We start from the raw sequence: 16,751 nt of genomic DNA, 5'->3' as shown, positions 1-16,751 counted from the left end.
TGTTATATTTGCGTTAACTTCACTAGTCCAATTCACTACTTTCTGAATCTGAACATGGGAATTGCAATTCATTTAGTTATGAATTATCTGCATCATTGTTTAAGCAGCAGTCTGAGCTAGGCAGTGAGATCCCAACCTGGGACCAAAAACTGCCCCGCCCACCGGGTTGTCGCTCAGCTTCCCCCCTTCCCCCCACACCCCACCCTTGTGTTAGGGCAGGAAGCAAGGGGGTGGGTTTAAAGCTTCTTTAGGGTCGTCAGGTGGGTACCCTCCTTCATTGGTGTTTCGATGACACCCACTGATAGGTCCATGACACCTCCAGAGAGCTCATCGGCAACACCTGGAATCTAAAGTGTGTGCCCCTCTGCCCTAAGGGTCCTTGCGCTTTATCCATAGCACTGGCTGCTTCTTTCGGCCGCTTCAGAGACTGATCTTACTGTCCATCAATGTCACGGTCTTTCTTATGCCTGATGGTAGAGGAAGCCACAAAACCTCTGCATCCTACTTCAGCTGGATAGACCTTGGCCTTCCATCCTCGTTGTTGTGCTTTGGCTGCCATATCTGTGTAGCGCAGTTTCTTTCGTTCGTAGGCCTCTTTGTTAGAATCCTCCGAAGGGACCTTGAGCTCTATGATGTAGACCACCTTTAGTGAAGGGGACCATAGCACCAAGTCTGGCCTGAGGGTGGTGGTTGCATTCTCTGGGGGAAAGATTAGTTGCTTGCCAATATCAACTAGTGTCTTCCAATCCTGGGACATGGCTAGCAGTCCAATTTTTTGTTTGGTAGCTGGGTGGTTAGGATGTTTCGGTCCTCCTCAAACAAATGTTGGCACAGAGATGGACACTTGAGGACCTGATTGTGCCTCCAGGTGTAGCAGCCTTGTGTGAGGCTGGTCCTACAACTGGTCAAGATGTGTTTGAGAGTCGTAGAATTTGGACAGAGAGTCCTCACCATACCACTGGTGAAGGTTTTATGGGGATGGGAGCACATTATATGTAGCTCTTATGATGAAACTGATGTTTCATGCTTCCATTTCCCAGAGTTGCCTCTTGGTGAGCTTTCTCCTCTCCACGCCTTACCACCTCATCCATTGTCCCTGCTTGGCAATAGAGACAGCCTTTGCGCTTCTTTCAGCCTCTTTCTGACGGCACACTTTTTCTTGTGAAGCTGAAGCTTTATGCGAAGTTGGTTTATTCACTGCAACGCCAAATCCTCCTTTTCCCAGCTGGACATGTCCCACGATGTTGTTGTGCTTCAGGGCTGATGTAGCGTGCTGTACTGCATCGGATGATGTCCATTTCCTTCCCGTTAACAATGGTGGTGCAGTATTGCTGATGGTCTGATCTCTGGAGTCTTTCAGTGTCATCTGTAGTCTCACTTTAGAGCACTTGGATTGTTCAGTGGGGCTTGTGATAGGTAGTTCAAGGACTCCTTTGCCATACATGCTGATGTTGGTCAGATAGTGTTGGACCCCAAGCCACTTATGTTTCGCTCCATCTTCTCCACCGTTGTTATTGGGACCTCGTAGATCATGAGGCTTGCATTGTACTATCTGCCAGACTTTTGACAGGTTGCTCTTACACCATCGGTACTGGGTCGTCACCAATGCAGAACCTCACGTTCTTAGGCTCTCCCTTGACTATTGAGATGCTTCGTGACTTATTCAGCTTGATTTTCATCCGGGCCCATCTGATGTTCTCCTGCAGCTTTCCAAGTAGTCGCCTGGTGCATGCCGCACTAGCATGGTCATGTCATTGGTAGTTGAGGAAGGTTACATGGAGGTCTTTTTTGTCCGTCTTAGCTGTTTGGATCTGGTGCCAGAAAATACTGGTATGCTCCAAATAACTAAGGAATCCTACTTTGCGGAAATTGACTTATCACGATCGGGTCTGGAACTAATTAACCGTGAAAAACAAGTACAGTTTTTTAATGAATGCTACAAAAACATATGCCTTGTATTTTTCTTATCAGTGTTAATAAACACAATATTAGAGAGTTTGCTTATTTTCTTCTTCTTTAGTCTTAAAGCGGCTTTTCAGGCGTCCATTCTAGCTGCTTCACAGCTTTCCACTGTTTAGTTCACACTCGCAGTTCTCAGCCTGTGGCACACACTGTGTTGTGATCACAAAGTATTAATCTTGTGATCGTACAGTCATAGACTTCATCAAACAGAAAATATTTGTGCACTTGGATGGAGCTTTCAGTCTCCGTTCTGCAGAGCCCCCCCCCCCCCCCCCCCCCCCCCCCCTGCGCTGCATAATGGACTGACTACAGCTGTGTGTGACTTGAATGAACAGTGCCTCACAACCTGTTGCATAATTTATAGGTTAGGGGTACCTCTTGTAGGTCTTGTCTAGTCAGTATTTGTTGGTTCCCATAAAGCAGCTCAGCAACAGTGGATGGACATTTCCAAGGTTATGCGAAACAGGAGTGTTAAGTGTTAATAAAAACTTGACTTGATGGCGTTTGGCGTGTTTTCTCATGTCCCCACAGGTGCACGACGGAAGCTTGACCATCCTTGGTATAACTCGCGATGACAGAGGGGCGTACACGTGCAAAGCCCACAGTGACCAGGGGGAAGTGCTGCACACCACCCGTCTGTTGGTTCAAGGTATGAATCAGTTAAGACACGGAAATGACCATACCCCAAAACCAAACGAGCCACTGACTTTGTTGACCTATCAACATGTACTGTAGACATTTTTCTTACTCAGCACACATTTTACCCCCTTGAATACACTTGTATACTTTGCTACTCTCCCTGTACGCATTTTACACTGGCTCGCTCCTCCCACTGCAAACCTGCTTGCTTAGCGTGATGTGCACTTCTGAAAAAAATCGAACTTATGATTGATCGGCTTGTAGTATCGTTACATTATTTCCTGTGTGTATTCAAATTATTCAGAGGGCGTAGAGGCCACTTTCTCAGACTTTTTATCAGGCTTCCCCTATTTTGAATCAACATGTGCAATAAAAATGACTGAAACACAGCAATTAGTTCCAACGGCAACTCTCTTCTTTTCTCTTTAATAACCATTGTTTTTCTTGTGACGAAGGAAGTTGACAAACTAAACAGTCGACTAGAGTGACGAGGAGTTATGAAAGGGTGTCCAAAGTGCGGCCCGTGGCTTGTTTTAGAAAAAATAAAACCAAAAACACCTTGCAAAAATAGGAAAATAGGGTAAACAGCATAATGAAATGTTGATACTAATAGCTGATAATAGATAAGGCTATCAATAATAGCGCTTTAATGGCGGTAACTAATTTATTTCACTAATTACGTTTAAATTTTTAGCGCACCTTGTCAAGCCACCCCTCTCCATTATGACGACAGACGGGAGCACAATAGCGTCCCCACACAGTCTGACCTAAACACAGCAGTGCAATTCCGACACCATATATGTATCTCCAACTCACAAACACATCTCTAGTCCTCCTCGGAACAACGCTTCCTCATTGTTATTCAACTACTTCGAGGTGCATTCCAGGGGCACTCCGAACATCACAACAATGTCTTTATTATGCATGTATGTCCGGTCTAAATAAACCGAAAGACAAAGAAAACAGTTAAGTGGATATTCTCATCACTCACTAGCGTAACTCTTACTAAGGATGTACAATTTGCTACAATTTGCCATAACAGGACATTCAACTTCAAAAAAATACATGGTGTCTTTTAACAGAACCCCCCATGGCTCATAATAACTCTGTTACAGTGTGATTCAAATATTCTGTTACTATTAAAGAGACTGGCGTTTTAGATTTTGAGAGATGTGTGGTATCGTTTAGCGTGATTTCAATTTTCAGTTTATTTGGAGCTGTTAATACATCCAAATATATAATGTCATTTATCTTTTTGTTCGTAAAATACATTAAAAAGGGTATATTTCATACACAATTGCAAATGGTGATTAATCATGATTAATTCTTTTGAAAGCTGTGATTAATTAGATTTATTTTGAAAAATTACCATTTGACAGCCCTAATAATAACACACAGCTTTGTCTTGAAATAATGTTTTTTAGCCTTTTTACGAAATGTAAAAAAAATATATATATAAAAATATCATAGTCCCTGTCCTGTAAATATAAAATCATAAAATTTCTTCAAAGTTGGCAGGTCTGGAATACGGAGTAAATCCTGAACACCCTACTGTCATAACTCAGTCCGAGGCTTTATGTGTGTCCTGTGTACAGTAGATGTGTGTGTTTTAGTGCACAGCCATAGACAGCATCCGTCTTTCCGCTCCATTAACTGAGACACAGATCAGATGGTCGTGTCAGACCAACAGCCTCCTGTGCTCTCATCCTACTCCTGCTGCAGCAACTCCTGGGAGGCTTGACAACGTAAATAACAAGAAGGACTTGCTTTCAAAAAGGAGCGCTTGTGTGTACGTCGTTATTTTGATGCTTCTGTAGCTACAAACACAACGTGGAAAGTACACTTTTTTTTTCATTCACTCCTGGGTCTCCCACCTGTCAAGGTTTGCCTGTCAGCGCTCTGCCAGTCACATTTTATACACGATTGTCTTGAGCCTCTTATGGAGCATGCCCCTAGCGAATGCAAGAGTCCTGTTGATTTTGATTAATATGCAATGCTGGACAGCTGAGACTGAAGGTCTGTGCGTGTTCCTGTTGAGTGATTCTATGGTTAGCATTTTTTCTTAAAATTTCAAGAATTACAGTTACAGTAAGGGCAAGGGCTTTTTAGCAACGAGTTCCATTGACGTCAATGCAACCCAGACTTCCTTATATGGGCATGTCCAGGCAAACGCTGTCGGCCTGCCCTCCCACCGCTCTGCTCTGTTCACCGTTAGCATGTATGGCTCCCAGGAAATATTTGTTCGGGTGTAGAGGCAGCATCAAGCAGAAGTAGTTGGAGTTGCTGATTCCTGGACAGCAGAGAAAAATATGCTCATCTGTCAATTTCACACGGGACTGTTTTGTGAACATGGGCCAATACAAAGCTGGACTATCCGCCAAATTGTTGCTGAAGTCCGACGCCTTTCCAACGTTACTTTGTCATGTTGACGAGTCAGGAGAGGAAGCTGGAAGTAACAATTTATCAGTGTCCTAACTGTGTTTATTTTGTGTAAGTAATCAGACAGCTGTCCGGAGGTCCTCGGGAGCACTTGGGAGTGTGACCAACAGCGGAGTGGGCTCTGCGGGAGGCGTACCTGGAGGAGGGCCGGGCGTGGAGTAAATGACACAGACCGTTTGGGTGGGAGGCAAGAAAGTCTGGAAGATCTAGAAAGCTTTCTGTGCAGGTTACCGTGTGTAGCTGCTCTATATGAGTCCAGAACTCAATATAAAGGCCCAAAAATTTGTATCATAGGTCCCCTTTAAGGGAGAAAAAAATCCAAACCTACATGGTTTCACATGGTATGAAAACATAATTTAACTGAGATTAATTGAGATCTATCAGTCTGGAAAAAGTTATAAAGCCATGTCTAAAGCTAAGGGACACCAGCAAACCACAGTGAGAGCCACGATCCACAAATAGTGAAAACATGGAACAGTGGTGAACCTTCCCAAGAGTGGCCGGCCAACCAAATTACCCCAAGAGCACAGCGACGACTTATCCAAGAGGTCACTAAAGACCCCACAACAACATCTAAGTAACTGCAGGCCTCACTTGCCTTAGTTCACGTCAGTGTCCATGAATCCACCATAAGAATGGCACTGGGCAAAAACGGCCTGCATGGCAGAGTTCCAAGGCGAAAACCACTGCTGAACAAAAAGAACATTAAGGCTCGTCTCAATTTTGTCAGAAAACATCTTGATGACCCCCAAGACCTTTGGGAAAATAATCTGTGGTCTGATGAGACAAAAGTTGAACTTTTTGGAAGGTGTGTGTTCCATCACATTATGTCTGCCATAAAAGTAACACTGCATTTCAGAAAAAGAACATCATATCAACAATAAAATATGGTGGTGGTAGTGTGATGGTCTGGAAAGGTTTTGCTACTTCAGGACCTGGAAGACTTGCTGAGATAAATGGAACCATGAATTCTGCTGTCTACCAAAAAAATCCGGAAGGATAATGTCCGGCCATCTGTTCGTGACCTCAAGCGAACTTGGGTTCTGCAGCAGGACAATGATCCAAAACACAAAACCAAGTCCACCGCTGAATGGCTGAAGAAAAAACAAAATGAAGACTTTGGAGTGGCCTAGTCAAAGTCTTGACCTGAATCCTTTTGAGATGCTCTAGCATGACCTTATAAAGGTGGTTCATGCTGGAAAACCCGTAATGTGACTGAATTACAACAATTCTGCAAAGATGAGTCCGTCCAAATTTCTCCACAGCGCTTTAAGAGACTCATTTTAAGTTATCACAAACACTTTGATTGCATTTGGTGCTACTAAGGGTAGCCCAACCAGTTATTAGGTTTAAGGGGTAATTACTTTTTCACAGAGCCAAGTAGGTTTGGATTTTTTTTCTCACATAATAAAAAAAAGTTTCATTTAAAAACATTTCTGCTATTTCAGCTTTCTTCTTGTAATATTTCTTCTCGTATATTATGACTTTATTCCCATGATGCTTGTGCTGGGAATACACAGGTACCGCTTAGCAAGTGTTGAAAGTAGTACTCTTTCTCCTGAGATCCCCACCACTTCATGGCATTTTCCGTCAAAGGCAACGCATATTTGCTCAGTACCATTTTACCTGTCCTCTGGCTGTCTGGCTTGTGGATTTTCTTTCTCTTTGGTTGATTTTTCTTGTTGCCGTGGTATCCTTACAAACAGCGACTGGCTTATTTAGAACATCTCCCTTTTTGCAAAAGTCAAAGTGTTTTCACACACTGGACGGCAATGGTACTTAATAATTTCTCGCTCACCGGCTTGTCCTCTGCCATTTGCTATGCTACGTTTTGTTGTCTGCTGGCACGTGGCGATGATGTCACAGACAGGCAGACTGCATCGAGTAATGTTTAACATCTTTATCATTAAAAGTGCTAAAAAAAACCCCCACACGTCCATATAAATCCTGCCATGCTTAAATCTAATGCTTTGTTTCCTAGGATCGATGCAATAGATTGATTACATTATAAACAATGCTCGATTGATATATATATGTCAAATCAAATCAAAGTTATGCTATATTTATAGCACTTTACAACATCCCAACAGGTTATAGCAAATGAGAACACGGTAAGATCGAATAAGATAGAAATAAAATAAAAATAAAAATACAGGCACAGAATCACAACAAAAATACATAAAATCATCATGTTTCATAAGCCAGTCTGAATAAATTAGTTTTTAAAAGAAATTTAAAAACGGACAACTCTGTAGTAGTTTGTAGCGCAGGTGGAAGGGAGTTCCAAAGTGTGGGGGCAAACGCAGCAAAAGCGCAATCCACCCCATTTTTTGTATTTCATCCTTGGGACTTCAAATGTTGTGTGTTGAGAACAGTGCAGGGCCCTGGAGTGGTGACGGACAGTTAAAAGCTCATCCAAGTATGCTGGAGCAAGGCCATTAAAAAGGACTTTAAAATGGATTTTAGACTGTACCGGTATGTCTTCCGGAATGGCAGCTTGTTGAACACAGATCGATGTAGAGGTATCATAGGAATATTCAGTAAATCCATACATCGACGTAGTAGATGAATTGTTATAAAAATTGCTGCATATTTTTCCATTTTTGCTGTTGTTTTCTTGTTAAATTATATTTTAGAATGTGCCAAGGGCCAATTAAAAAACAGCAGCACTTTGGACACCCCTGGTCTATATATATAACCAGCAGATGCGCAATGAATTGAAGTGTTTTTAAAGATCTCGCTGTCGTCTGGTGATGTGTGAGGCTGTGCGCTCTGAAAACAAGCAGCAGGCTTTGCATCTGGGCCCGCTCATAAAAGACAGCTTACCTTTCATGGCTTCTGCTGTTTTATTGAGACTGAAGAGCAACGTGGAGTAGCTGCCGGGATGAAAAGGTTACAATGTGAAGCACACACCACTTGAACGCTGCTGTTTGCTGCATTTTACAGTAGACTGTGGTGATGTAATGAGTTAATGTTTCTTTTGTTGCCTTTCATTGTTGTCTGCCTTTCAGGGCCTCCGTTCATCGTTTCTCCGCCAGAAAATGTCACCGTAAACATATCGCAGAATGCACTCTTCACCTGCCAAGCGGAGGCGTATCCTGGCAACCTGACCTACACCTGGTTTTGGGAAGAGGATAACGTCTACTTCAAGAAGTAATGTGCTGATTAGCTGCTTTGGATACAACTGGGGGTTTCAGGCTTTTTCACTCTGTAAGGTGCACAGTGTATGTGTCAGTGTCCCGTTGCGACCCAAGAGACGGCAAGACCAGGGGGCTGGGAGGGTTTCTGGAGCATGCCGGAAGAGTTAGGGTGCACCCGTGATAATGTCACATGATACCGGCTGTGTCTCATCACATGCCTTTCATGCAGTGCAGATCCAAAGGAGCACGGGGGCTTCCGTAGCCTCTCCAGATCCAGGTTCTGGCTAGGGAGGGGGGGCTCGGAGGTTTTTTGTGACTGCCATTTTGATCAAAGTGTCCCTAATCATTTTAACCCTTTCAGGAGCACTCATTGAACCCAGTTATCAATTCAATCAAAGGAAGTTATCAATTCTAAACCTTTTTAAGGTTAGCTCATTTTCAGTATTATTATTGTTATTGTAAAAAAAATTAATCATACATACATAAGAATAACATGTAATATGTAGTATATTATTATAGTGATTTGTTATTTATAAAATAAATATGAGAATGTTTTTATAAATAATATTCATACTAAATCAGGATAATTACATTTTATTTTATTAAATGTTTCATTGATTGGCTGAGAGAACTCACATGGTTCTTCTAATGACTAAATATTACGAGTTTATTCTCGTGAAATTTCAACTTTTTTTCTTGTTAGAATACGACTTTCTTCTTTTAATATTTTAACTTTATTCTTGTGAAATTGCAGCTTTTTTTTCTATTTCTACTAGGTTTCTTTTTACTATCCCCATAATAAACTTTTTCCACAGGCATTTTTTTTTATTAAAACTTTATTTGTTTTGTTTTGTTTTTTTCATAGTACAACTTTTTTTTTTAAATAACCTACTTTTTCTTTAATATTTCAACTTCATGCTACTAAAATGACATTATTTCTTCATAATATTACAAGTTTAATCTCGTAACATTGTGACTTTTTTTTCTTATTTGATTAACCACTTTTTTCTCTTGAACTTTTTCTTCAACCTAATTTTCCAAAAATTAAAACTATTTTGTTTTGTTTGTTTCTCTTAATTTTATGACTTAAAAAAAAACATATTTTTCCTTTTATATTTCAACTGTATATGCTACTAAAATGACTGAATATTTATCTTCATAATGTTCAAGTTTATTTTCGTAAAATTGTGACTTTTTTTTACCATGTTTTTCTCTTAATATTTTGACTTTGTTCTTGTAAAAATGGTTGTTATTATTTCTTGTTAAAATATATATTTTAGATTGTTCTACGAGCCCATACTGTAGAAAAACAGCTGCAGGCCGCAAACGGCCCGGGCTGTACTTTGGACAGCCTGGTTTTATATTTTGGGTGATGTTTGGCGGGCTGGATGTGTGTGGTGGTTTTAGCAGGTTCGTACTCAAATGCTTGACTGTCTGCAGATCTCTTATGGCCCCCTGGTGGGACTTCCTGTTCACGCTGCTATGACTAACAAGCCGGTGTGTGCTCTTGCAGTGACCTGAAGCTCCGAGTGCGCATCCTCATCGACGGCACCCTCATCATCTTCCGGGTGAAGCCTGAGGACGCCGGGAAATACACCTGCAGTCCGAGCAACAGCCTTGGCATCTCGCCCTCGGCATCGGCCTACCTGACTGTTCAGTGTGAGTGTTACCGTGGCGACCCAGTGCACAGGGAGGAGGAGGGGTGGCGAGATGGCGTTTCTGTTGCGATGATTCTATTATTTGACGGGACTGCCATGGTACTATACGACATGGTAACCTTTCTCAACTACAAGGTCATACGTTAGCGAGGGGAGATCTGTCAGAGATGGATGAGAGGGGTGGAAAAAAAGAACCACTCCCCGCTATCCTCAGCTGATTTGCTCCCAAGTTGCTGTTGGTCATTGATTATTGTGCTAAGCTATGCGGGAGAGTGAGCGGGGAATTCATGTAGCCACCGGCGCCCAAGATGTAGACAACCAGACCTGGATGCTTATTGATATCTGTGCTGCACATGCCCTACACATTCAATGATATTGATCTTTTACGCTAATGTTCAGACCCCGCCCGAGTGATCAACATGCCCCCGGTTATCTACGTCCCTCGCAAACTGCCAGGCATCATCCGTTGCCCGGCGGACGCCAACCCACCTGTGACATCAGTGAGGTGGGAGAAAGATGGCTACCCTCTGAGAGTGGAGAAGGTCAGACCCATAATTTGCACTTGCAGGCAGCCCTTCATCATCCCATATTTAAAAGTTATTTTAAATGTGTGTTGTGGTAGTACCCTGGTTGGAGCCTGATGCCAGATGGAAGTATTCGGGTAGCAGAGGCCACAGAAGACTCCCTGGGCACCTACACCTGTGTGCCTTACAACGCCCTGGGTACCATGGGCATGTCCCCCCCTGCCACTTTGGTGCTAAAGGTATAAAACATGCTTCTCCTGGACAAAACATTAGACACACCTACTGTGCATCATCCAATGGAAGCAATGCAAGAGCAGCAAAAGAGTCTGTCAACTGAAAGATATAATGGCAGTTATACAAATGGTTGTGTGTTTTATCAAGGATCCCCCTTACTTTAATGTGAGGCCTGGGGGGGAGTACCGTCAGGAGGCCGGGAGAGAGTTAGTAATCCCTTGTGCTGCTTCTGGAGACCCCGATATTCCAAGCATCACTTGGAGAAAGGTGCACATGTTGTATATTCTTTTATTATATTACAACTTTATTTTTGTACAATTCCATTTTTATTCTCTTAATAATACAACTTCATTATCATAAAATGACATTTTTTTGTCATAATATTTGGAATTTATTCTCATAAAAAACAATAACTTCAGTATTGGGGAAAATTAGTTGCTTTTTTCCCATTTAATTATTGTAAAATATAAGACTTGATGACCTGAAAATTACTGAAAAATAACATTTGTTGACGTAAAATTACAAGTTTTTTTCTATTAAAATTGCAGTTCATAAAATTTGAACTTGATCCGTGTAAAAAGTATGACTGGATTATTGCAAAAATACAATTTGATCATTGTAAAGGTTACGACTTGATTATTGTAAAAAGACGATGTATTTGTATAATTCTCATAAATGTACAATTTATCAGTGTAAATTTACAATAGTAAAAATTACGACTTGATTCTCTGAAATTAAAAAAAAATTACATATAATTACAAATTGATTCTCATAGTTACATTTTGTCAAAGTAAAAGTACAACTTGATCCTTTTAAAAATTGCCACTTGATTGTCATAAAAATACAGTGTATTCACGTAAAAATGATCGTGAAATCCTAAAAATTCATCAGCGTAGAATTACAATTTGATCTTTACGACTTGATTGTCTGAAAAAGTAAGATATTTTCACATAAAATGACAAATAGATTCGCGTAAAATTACATTTTATCGACGTAAATGTACATCTTGAGCCTTGTAAAAATGCAATATATTCACATAAAATTGCAAAAGAATTCCCGTGAATGTGCAACTTACGTGCCTGCACAAAATTACATTGATGCTGGTAAATTAACATTTTTTTATGTAAAATTATGACTTCACTTAACTTTTGTAAAGTTATGATTTATTAATGAAAAATGAACACGATTTTTGTCAAATTAAAATGTATTAACGCTAAATTACACATTTATTCTTGTAAAATCACAACTTTATTCTTGTAATGTTATAAATGTATTTTTTTGAAAGCTTCTTTCTCGTCATAATATGGAAATGAATGTCAATCTATGACCATTTTAATTTGAAATAAAAACATTATTCTCTTAAAATTACGACTTTTTACTCGTAACACTTGGATTTTACTCTCAGTACATCTTTATTCTTGTAATATTTTCATAATATTAACATTTTTTTTACATAAAATTACAAATGTAAACAGTATGTATAAAATAACGTATTCCAACCTACTGTTTTTGATGTAATGTCCTTGTCTCTGCTAAAGGTGGGGAAGCCAAGCAGGAGCAAGCACAACATCCTCCCCAGCGGCAGCTTACAGTTTGTGTCCCTCAGCAAGGAGGACCATGGCGAGTGGGAGTGTGTGGCTACCAACGTGGTCACAAGCATCACTGCCAGCACGAGGATCCTGGTCATTGGTACAAGTAGCCGACACAGTTCTCTCATTATTTTCATTTGAACTTCATTCTCATTGCTTATATCCAATTTCGCCATGTGCGTCATTAAAATGTCATTTAATCTTATCTGTAATAGCTTTATAAGATTTGGAGGCGGGATCTGTAATCACAGTGTGGCGCTCATTCCTAAACACTGCCAGAGGATCCTTTGTGTGTCCACTCACTGGACCAAGGACATCTTTCATGCGCTTTAAATTGAAATTTCACAGCCTTAAGATAAAAAATTAAGATTTTAGCTTTTAGACTTTGATGACTTTGCCTTTAAAGAACCACAACGTTCTACATTAGTCGACTATGGATGTGATTATTTCTGCATCACTCGGCCTGCTTAAAACATTCTTCAACATGTCTGCTCCCATTTATGTACAATAAATTGATCAGAGTTGTCCAAAAGATTCGCAACACTTGCACAATTTCATGCAGGGGGTGCCCAAACTTTTTCCAGTGAGGGCCACGTAGTGAAAAATGAAAGGATGCAACTTTGCCACTTTGATATTTTGTAAAGCAACACATGTACATATGCTAAGAAGTTATATACTGTATATTTCAACAAAAAACTCCTTCTCAGCTTTGTGATATAGGTGGAGAAGCCTATTATTAGTATAATAATTATTAGTATAATCTTCGCTGTTGCTCTTTTTTTTCCTCATTTTTGCTGTTTTTTTTTCAAATTTTCCAAATATTTCAAATTTCATCTTAAATAATCATTGTCCATTTTCTTTGGTAATATTATCCGCATATTATTTTGACTTATTTACGACTTATTTAGTCTTTTAATTTTTCAACTTTATGCTACTAAAATGACTCATAATATTACGAGTTTATTCTCGTAAAATTACGACTTTTTTATGTTTATTTGGTATTTTATTTGGTAATATTTTGACTTTATGCCTGTAAAATTACAGCTGTTTTTTCCATTTAAAAAACTATTTCAGCTTTCTTCTTAAATTTGTTTCTCGTAATTATGACGCTATTCCCCTAATATTTTGACTTCATTCTCATAACATTATATTTTTTCTGCAACCTAATTCTCCCAAATTACTTTAGTTGCTGTTTTGTTTGTTTTTCATAATATAACAACTTTTAAAAAAAGTTTTTTTTCTTTAATTTTCTAACTTTATGCTACTAAAATGACATTATTTTTCCTCATAATATTGCGAGTTTATTCTCATAAAATTTCGAGTTAGGCAAGGGCTTTTTTTCTAGTTTTTTTTGTCTTATTCATTGTTTTCTTTGTTTTTCATAATATTACAACTTTAAAAAACTTTTTTGTCTTCTTTAGATTTTTCCTTTTTTGCTGTTTTTGTTTATTTCAGTTTTCTTGTTGAATTAGATTATAAACCAATAAACCAATTAGATTATAAACCAATAAAAAAAAACAGTCGCAGGCTGCAAATGGCCCTCGGTCTGCACTTCGGACACACCTGTTTTCATGAGCTGTGCCTTCAGGAAGGTAATAATGCTCAGTTTTTATTGACACTGTCAGAGAGATGCGTGCAAGTGCAAGAGTCCAGTGAGCTTTGACAAAGTGGAGTGTATGCATCTTCAGCGGTGGCTTCTGCTCCGGTTGAGCTTAGCTGAGCCAGTTTTGGCCCGACCGTGTGAGGTGCAATGTGTCACAGTGCAGCAGAGGCAGCTGTGCTCGGAGGTCTCAGGTCTCCCACCTCCATCCCACACAGGTGCAAGAGTGCCTGAATGTGACCTCGTGCAGGTGGTCTTTTTGGCCACCGTGGGATGAAGACACAAATAACTCGAACGACGTCGTCGTTTGAACATTTATACACACTGTTGTTGATACCGCACGTGTGGTTTCTAGTTAAATTGGTAGCTCATGTTTCCTTCCTTCCTCTTGCTCTGTGAAATCCACTCAGGCACCAGCCCACACGCTCCCAGCAACATCCATGTTTTGCCCTCCACGACCTCTGCTAATGTGTCCTGGGAACCGGGCTACGACGGCGGCTTCGAGCAGACGTTTTCCGTGTGGTACGGCCCAGTGTAAGTGCTCCTCGCCTTGTTTTCTGCTGCTTTTGTTGATGTTGATAAGATGTGGAACTTCTCTGCACACTTGAGCTGCTGTGAGGATTCTATCCACTTGTGTTCAAGACCTGGGAGAGCGCTTTTAATTTTTCCAAGGAAGTCATAAATCTGTTGTATTATACAGTAAGTAACTCACAAAAGTGGGTACACTGGTCCTATTTCAGCAACCATTTTTATTCCTAGTATCTTCTCAAGGGACACTACTGTAGAAATGGGCCATTATTGTCTATATAGCAGGCCACACGGTGGCCAAGTGGTTAGCATGTTGCCCACACAGTCAGGAGATCCGGAAGACCTCGCTTAGAATCTCCGCTTGGGCTTCTCTGTGTCTCTATGTGGAGTTTGCATGGCCTCCCCATGCGTGGGTTTTCTCCGGGTATTCCGGTTTCCTCCCACATTCCAAAAACATGCATGTTAGGTTAATTGGCGACTCTACATTGTCCATAGGTATGAATGTGAGTGTGGATGGTTGTTTGTCTATATTGGCTGGCGATTGGCTGGTGACCAGTCCGGGGTGCCCCGCCTCTTGCCCAAAGTCAGCTGGGATAGGCTCCACCATACCCTCGCGACCCTAATTAGGATAAGCGGCGGGGAACCGGAATAAAAGGTATGTAGGCACTTTGTCAGTGCAAATTTTTTTCTCAAAATCTGATCATACTAACTACCATAATTTCCGGTGTATAAGCCGCTACTTTTTTCTCACGCTTTGAACCCAGCGGCTTGTACAGTGATGTGGCTAATTTGTGGCTAAAACCTACATTTTCCATGATGCTTAGAGTACAGTTTCAGGAAGTAGTGACACGGACGAGTGAAGTAGAAGATAAGTAATGTTTGAAGACGTACGCGTCTGACACATCTTAAATAATTTTAATCAAGTGTATTGTGAATTGGGCCGCACGGTGGTCTAGTGGTCAGCATGTTGGCCAACACAGTCACAGTCTGGAGATCGGGAAGACCTGGGTTCGATTCTCCCTTGGGCATTTCTGTGTGGAGTTTGCCTGTTCTCCCCGTGCGTGCGTGGGTTTTCTCCGGGTACTCCGGTTTCCTCCCACATTCCAAAAACATGGAATCTAAATTGTCCATAGGTGTGAATGGTTGTTTGTCTATATGTGCCCTGCGATTGGCTGGCGACCAGCCTGTAGGCTTCAGCGTGCCCCCGTGACACTAATGAGGAGAAGCGGCATAGAAAATGGATGGATGGAAGTGTAGAATTACTACAGCTTCTGTTTCGACTGCTCGGACCACCAACTGCCCGAGTCACTGTCACTATCACCAACGGGTTTCGAAAGGCTGGACTACTGCATGATGAAGAGGATACAAAAGGAGGAGACAAAAATGATAACAAGAGTGACAACAAAAGCGAAAGAGACTGCTTAATTGTGACACTGAAGCAAACGACTTTAGTGATTTTAATTCCCAGGAGGAGGAGGATAACAATGAATGACTTTTCTGGTAGGCTACTAGCTATAATACACTCAGTGTAGTAAATATTCCATGTTACAACATGGACACTAGCGTCTTATAGATAGGTGCGGCCTATGTACTCTATGTACAAATCTTTTTTTCTCTTTAAATTCAGTGCTGTGCGGTTTACATACCGGTGCACTCGTTTTTGTACTATTTTTTGAGCCTGGATTATTGGGGCATGTTCTGTGATGTTCTCAACATCAAATGATCATCCGTGTGTGTGCGCTGATGATGCATATGAGTGTTTTACCAATTATGCTGGTTAAAATGACATTTAGGTTAAAAGGACAAGAAGGTTTTAAGGCGGTGTGAGTGGGGGCAAAGTGAGTGATAGTGTCCAATTCGGTGCACAACCGAAGTCAGCTTTGAGTTCTGGTCCCTTGTGCGATGGAGTTTGACACCCCTGATTTAGACAATGATGGCTATGTGTTGACTCATTTTCTGAGGATTGTAAATGTGACTGCACACTGACCCCTCTACTAAGTGTATCCAGTTTACTTTCCGTAGTATTGTCCCTTTAGATAATAAAAGGGTTGCTAAAATGTGAGAGGTGTCGTGAATTCCGAGCTCCATGAAAAAAAAAATGACATTGGTCCCACCTGGGCAGCCGTTGTCACCACATGCCTATTTTGAAATTGTCCTAACTTTCCCCCCCTATACGGCATCCCAGGGTGACCTGTACTCCCTTTTGTGAGATGCTGTATCCTCTTGGTGTTTTTCATCACAGGGAGTGATAATCAGGTGAAAGTAATATTGTTTCCCAGCCTTAGTGACCTTATTTTCCCTGTGGATCAGCATAAGTAGGTCACTTATGTGCAAATTCCAACTTTTAACTATGAAAGCTTGCCAATGTCTTTGCGACATAAACCCGAAGCCAAGCAGTGCTTGCAATGACAAACAACAGACAAAAGCAATGTGGAAGT

At 40.9% G+C, this 16,751-nt stretch overlaps 1 protein-coding gene across 5 annotated transcripts in view; it reads left to right on the top strand.

The window, feature by feature from the left end:
* The window catches only part of igsf9ba (immunoglobulin superfamily, member 9Ba), a 95,096-nt gene that overhangs the window by 43,311 nt on the left and 35,034 nt on the right, over nucleotides 1–16,751 (top strand). For all 5 annotated transcript variants that reach the window (XR_008573260.1, XR_008573261.1, XM_054795343.1 and 2 more), the window contains exons 5-12: nucleotides 2,494–2,611; nucleotides 8,052–8,193; nucleotides 9,694–9,839; nucleotides 10,238–10,380; nucleotides 10,461–10,601; nucleotides 10,744–10,863; nucleotides 12,135–12,285; nucleotides 14,196–14,319. Coding sequence is in view for 3 of the 5 variants with exons in the window: in XM_054795343.1 (XP_054651318.1) it covers nucleotides 2,494–2,611; nucleotides 8,052–8,193; nucleotides 9,694–9,839; nucleotides 10,238–10,380; nucleotides 10,461–10,601; nucleotides 10,744–10,863; nucleotides 12,135–12,285; nucleotides 14,196–14,319 (1,085 nt within the window). In the remaining 2 variants the exon portion in view is untranslated. The remainder of the gene's footprint in view (nucleotides 1–2,493; nucleotides 2,612–8,051; nucleotides 8,194–9,693; nucleotides 9,840–10,237; nucleotides 10,381–10,460; nucleotides 10,602–10,743; nucleotides 10,864–12,134; nucleotides 12,286–14,195; nucleotides 14,320–16,751) is intronic.

Source organism: Dunckerocampus dactyliophorus, chromosome 12, assembly GCF_027744805.1.
Source record: "Dunckerocampus dactyliophorus isolate RoL2022-P2 chromosome 12, RoL_Ddac_1.1, whole genome shotgun sequence".
Lineage (NCBI taxonomy): Eukaryota > Metazoa > Chordata > Actinopteri > Syngnathiformes > Syngnathidae > Dunckerocampus > Dunckerocampus dactyliophorus.
The sequence above is the reverse complement of the archived record's forward strand: the minus strand, read 5'-3'. Positions and strand labels throughout refer to the sequence as shown.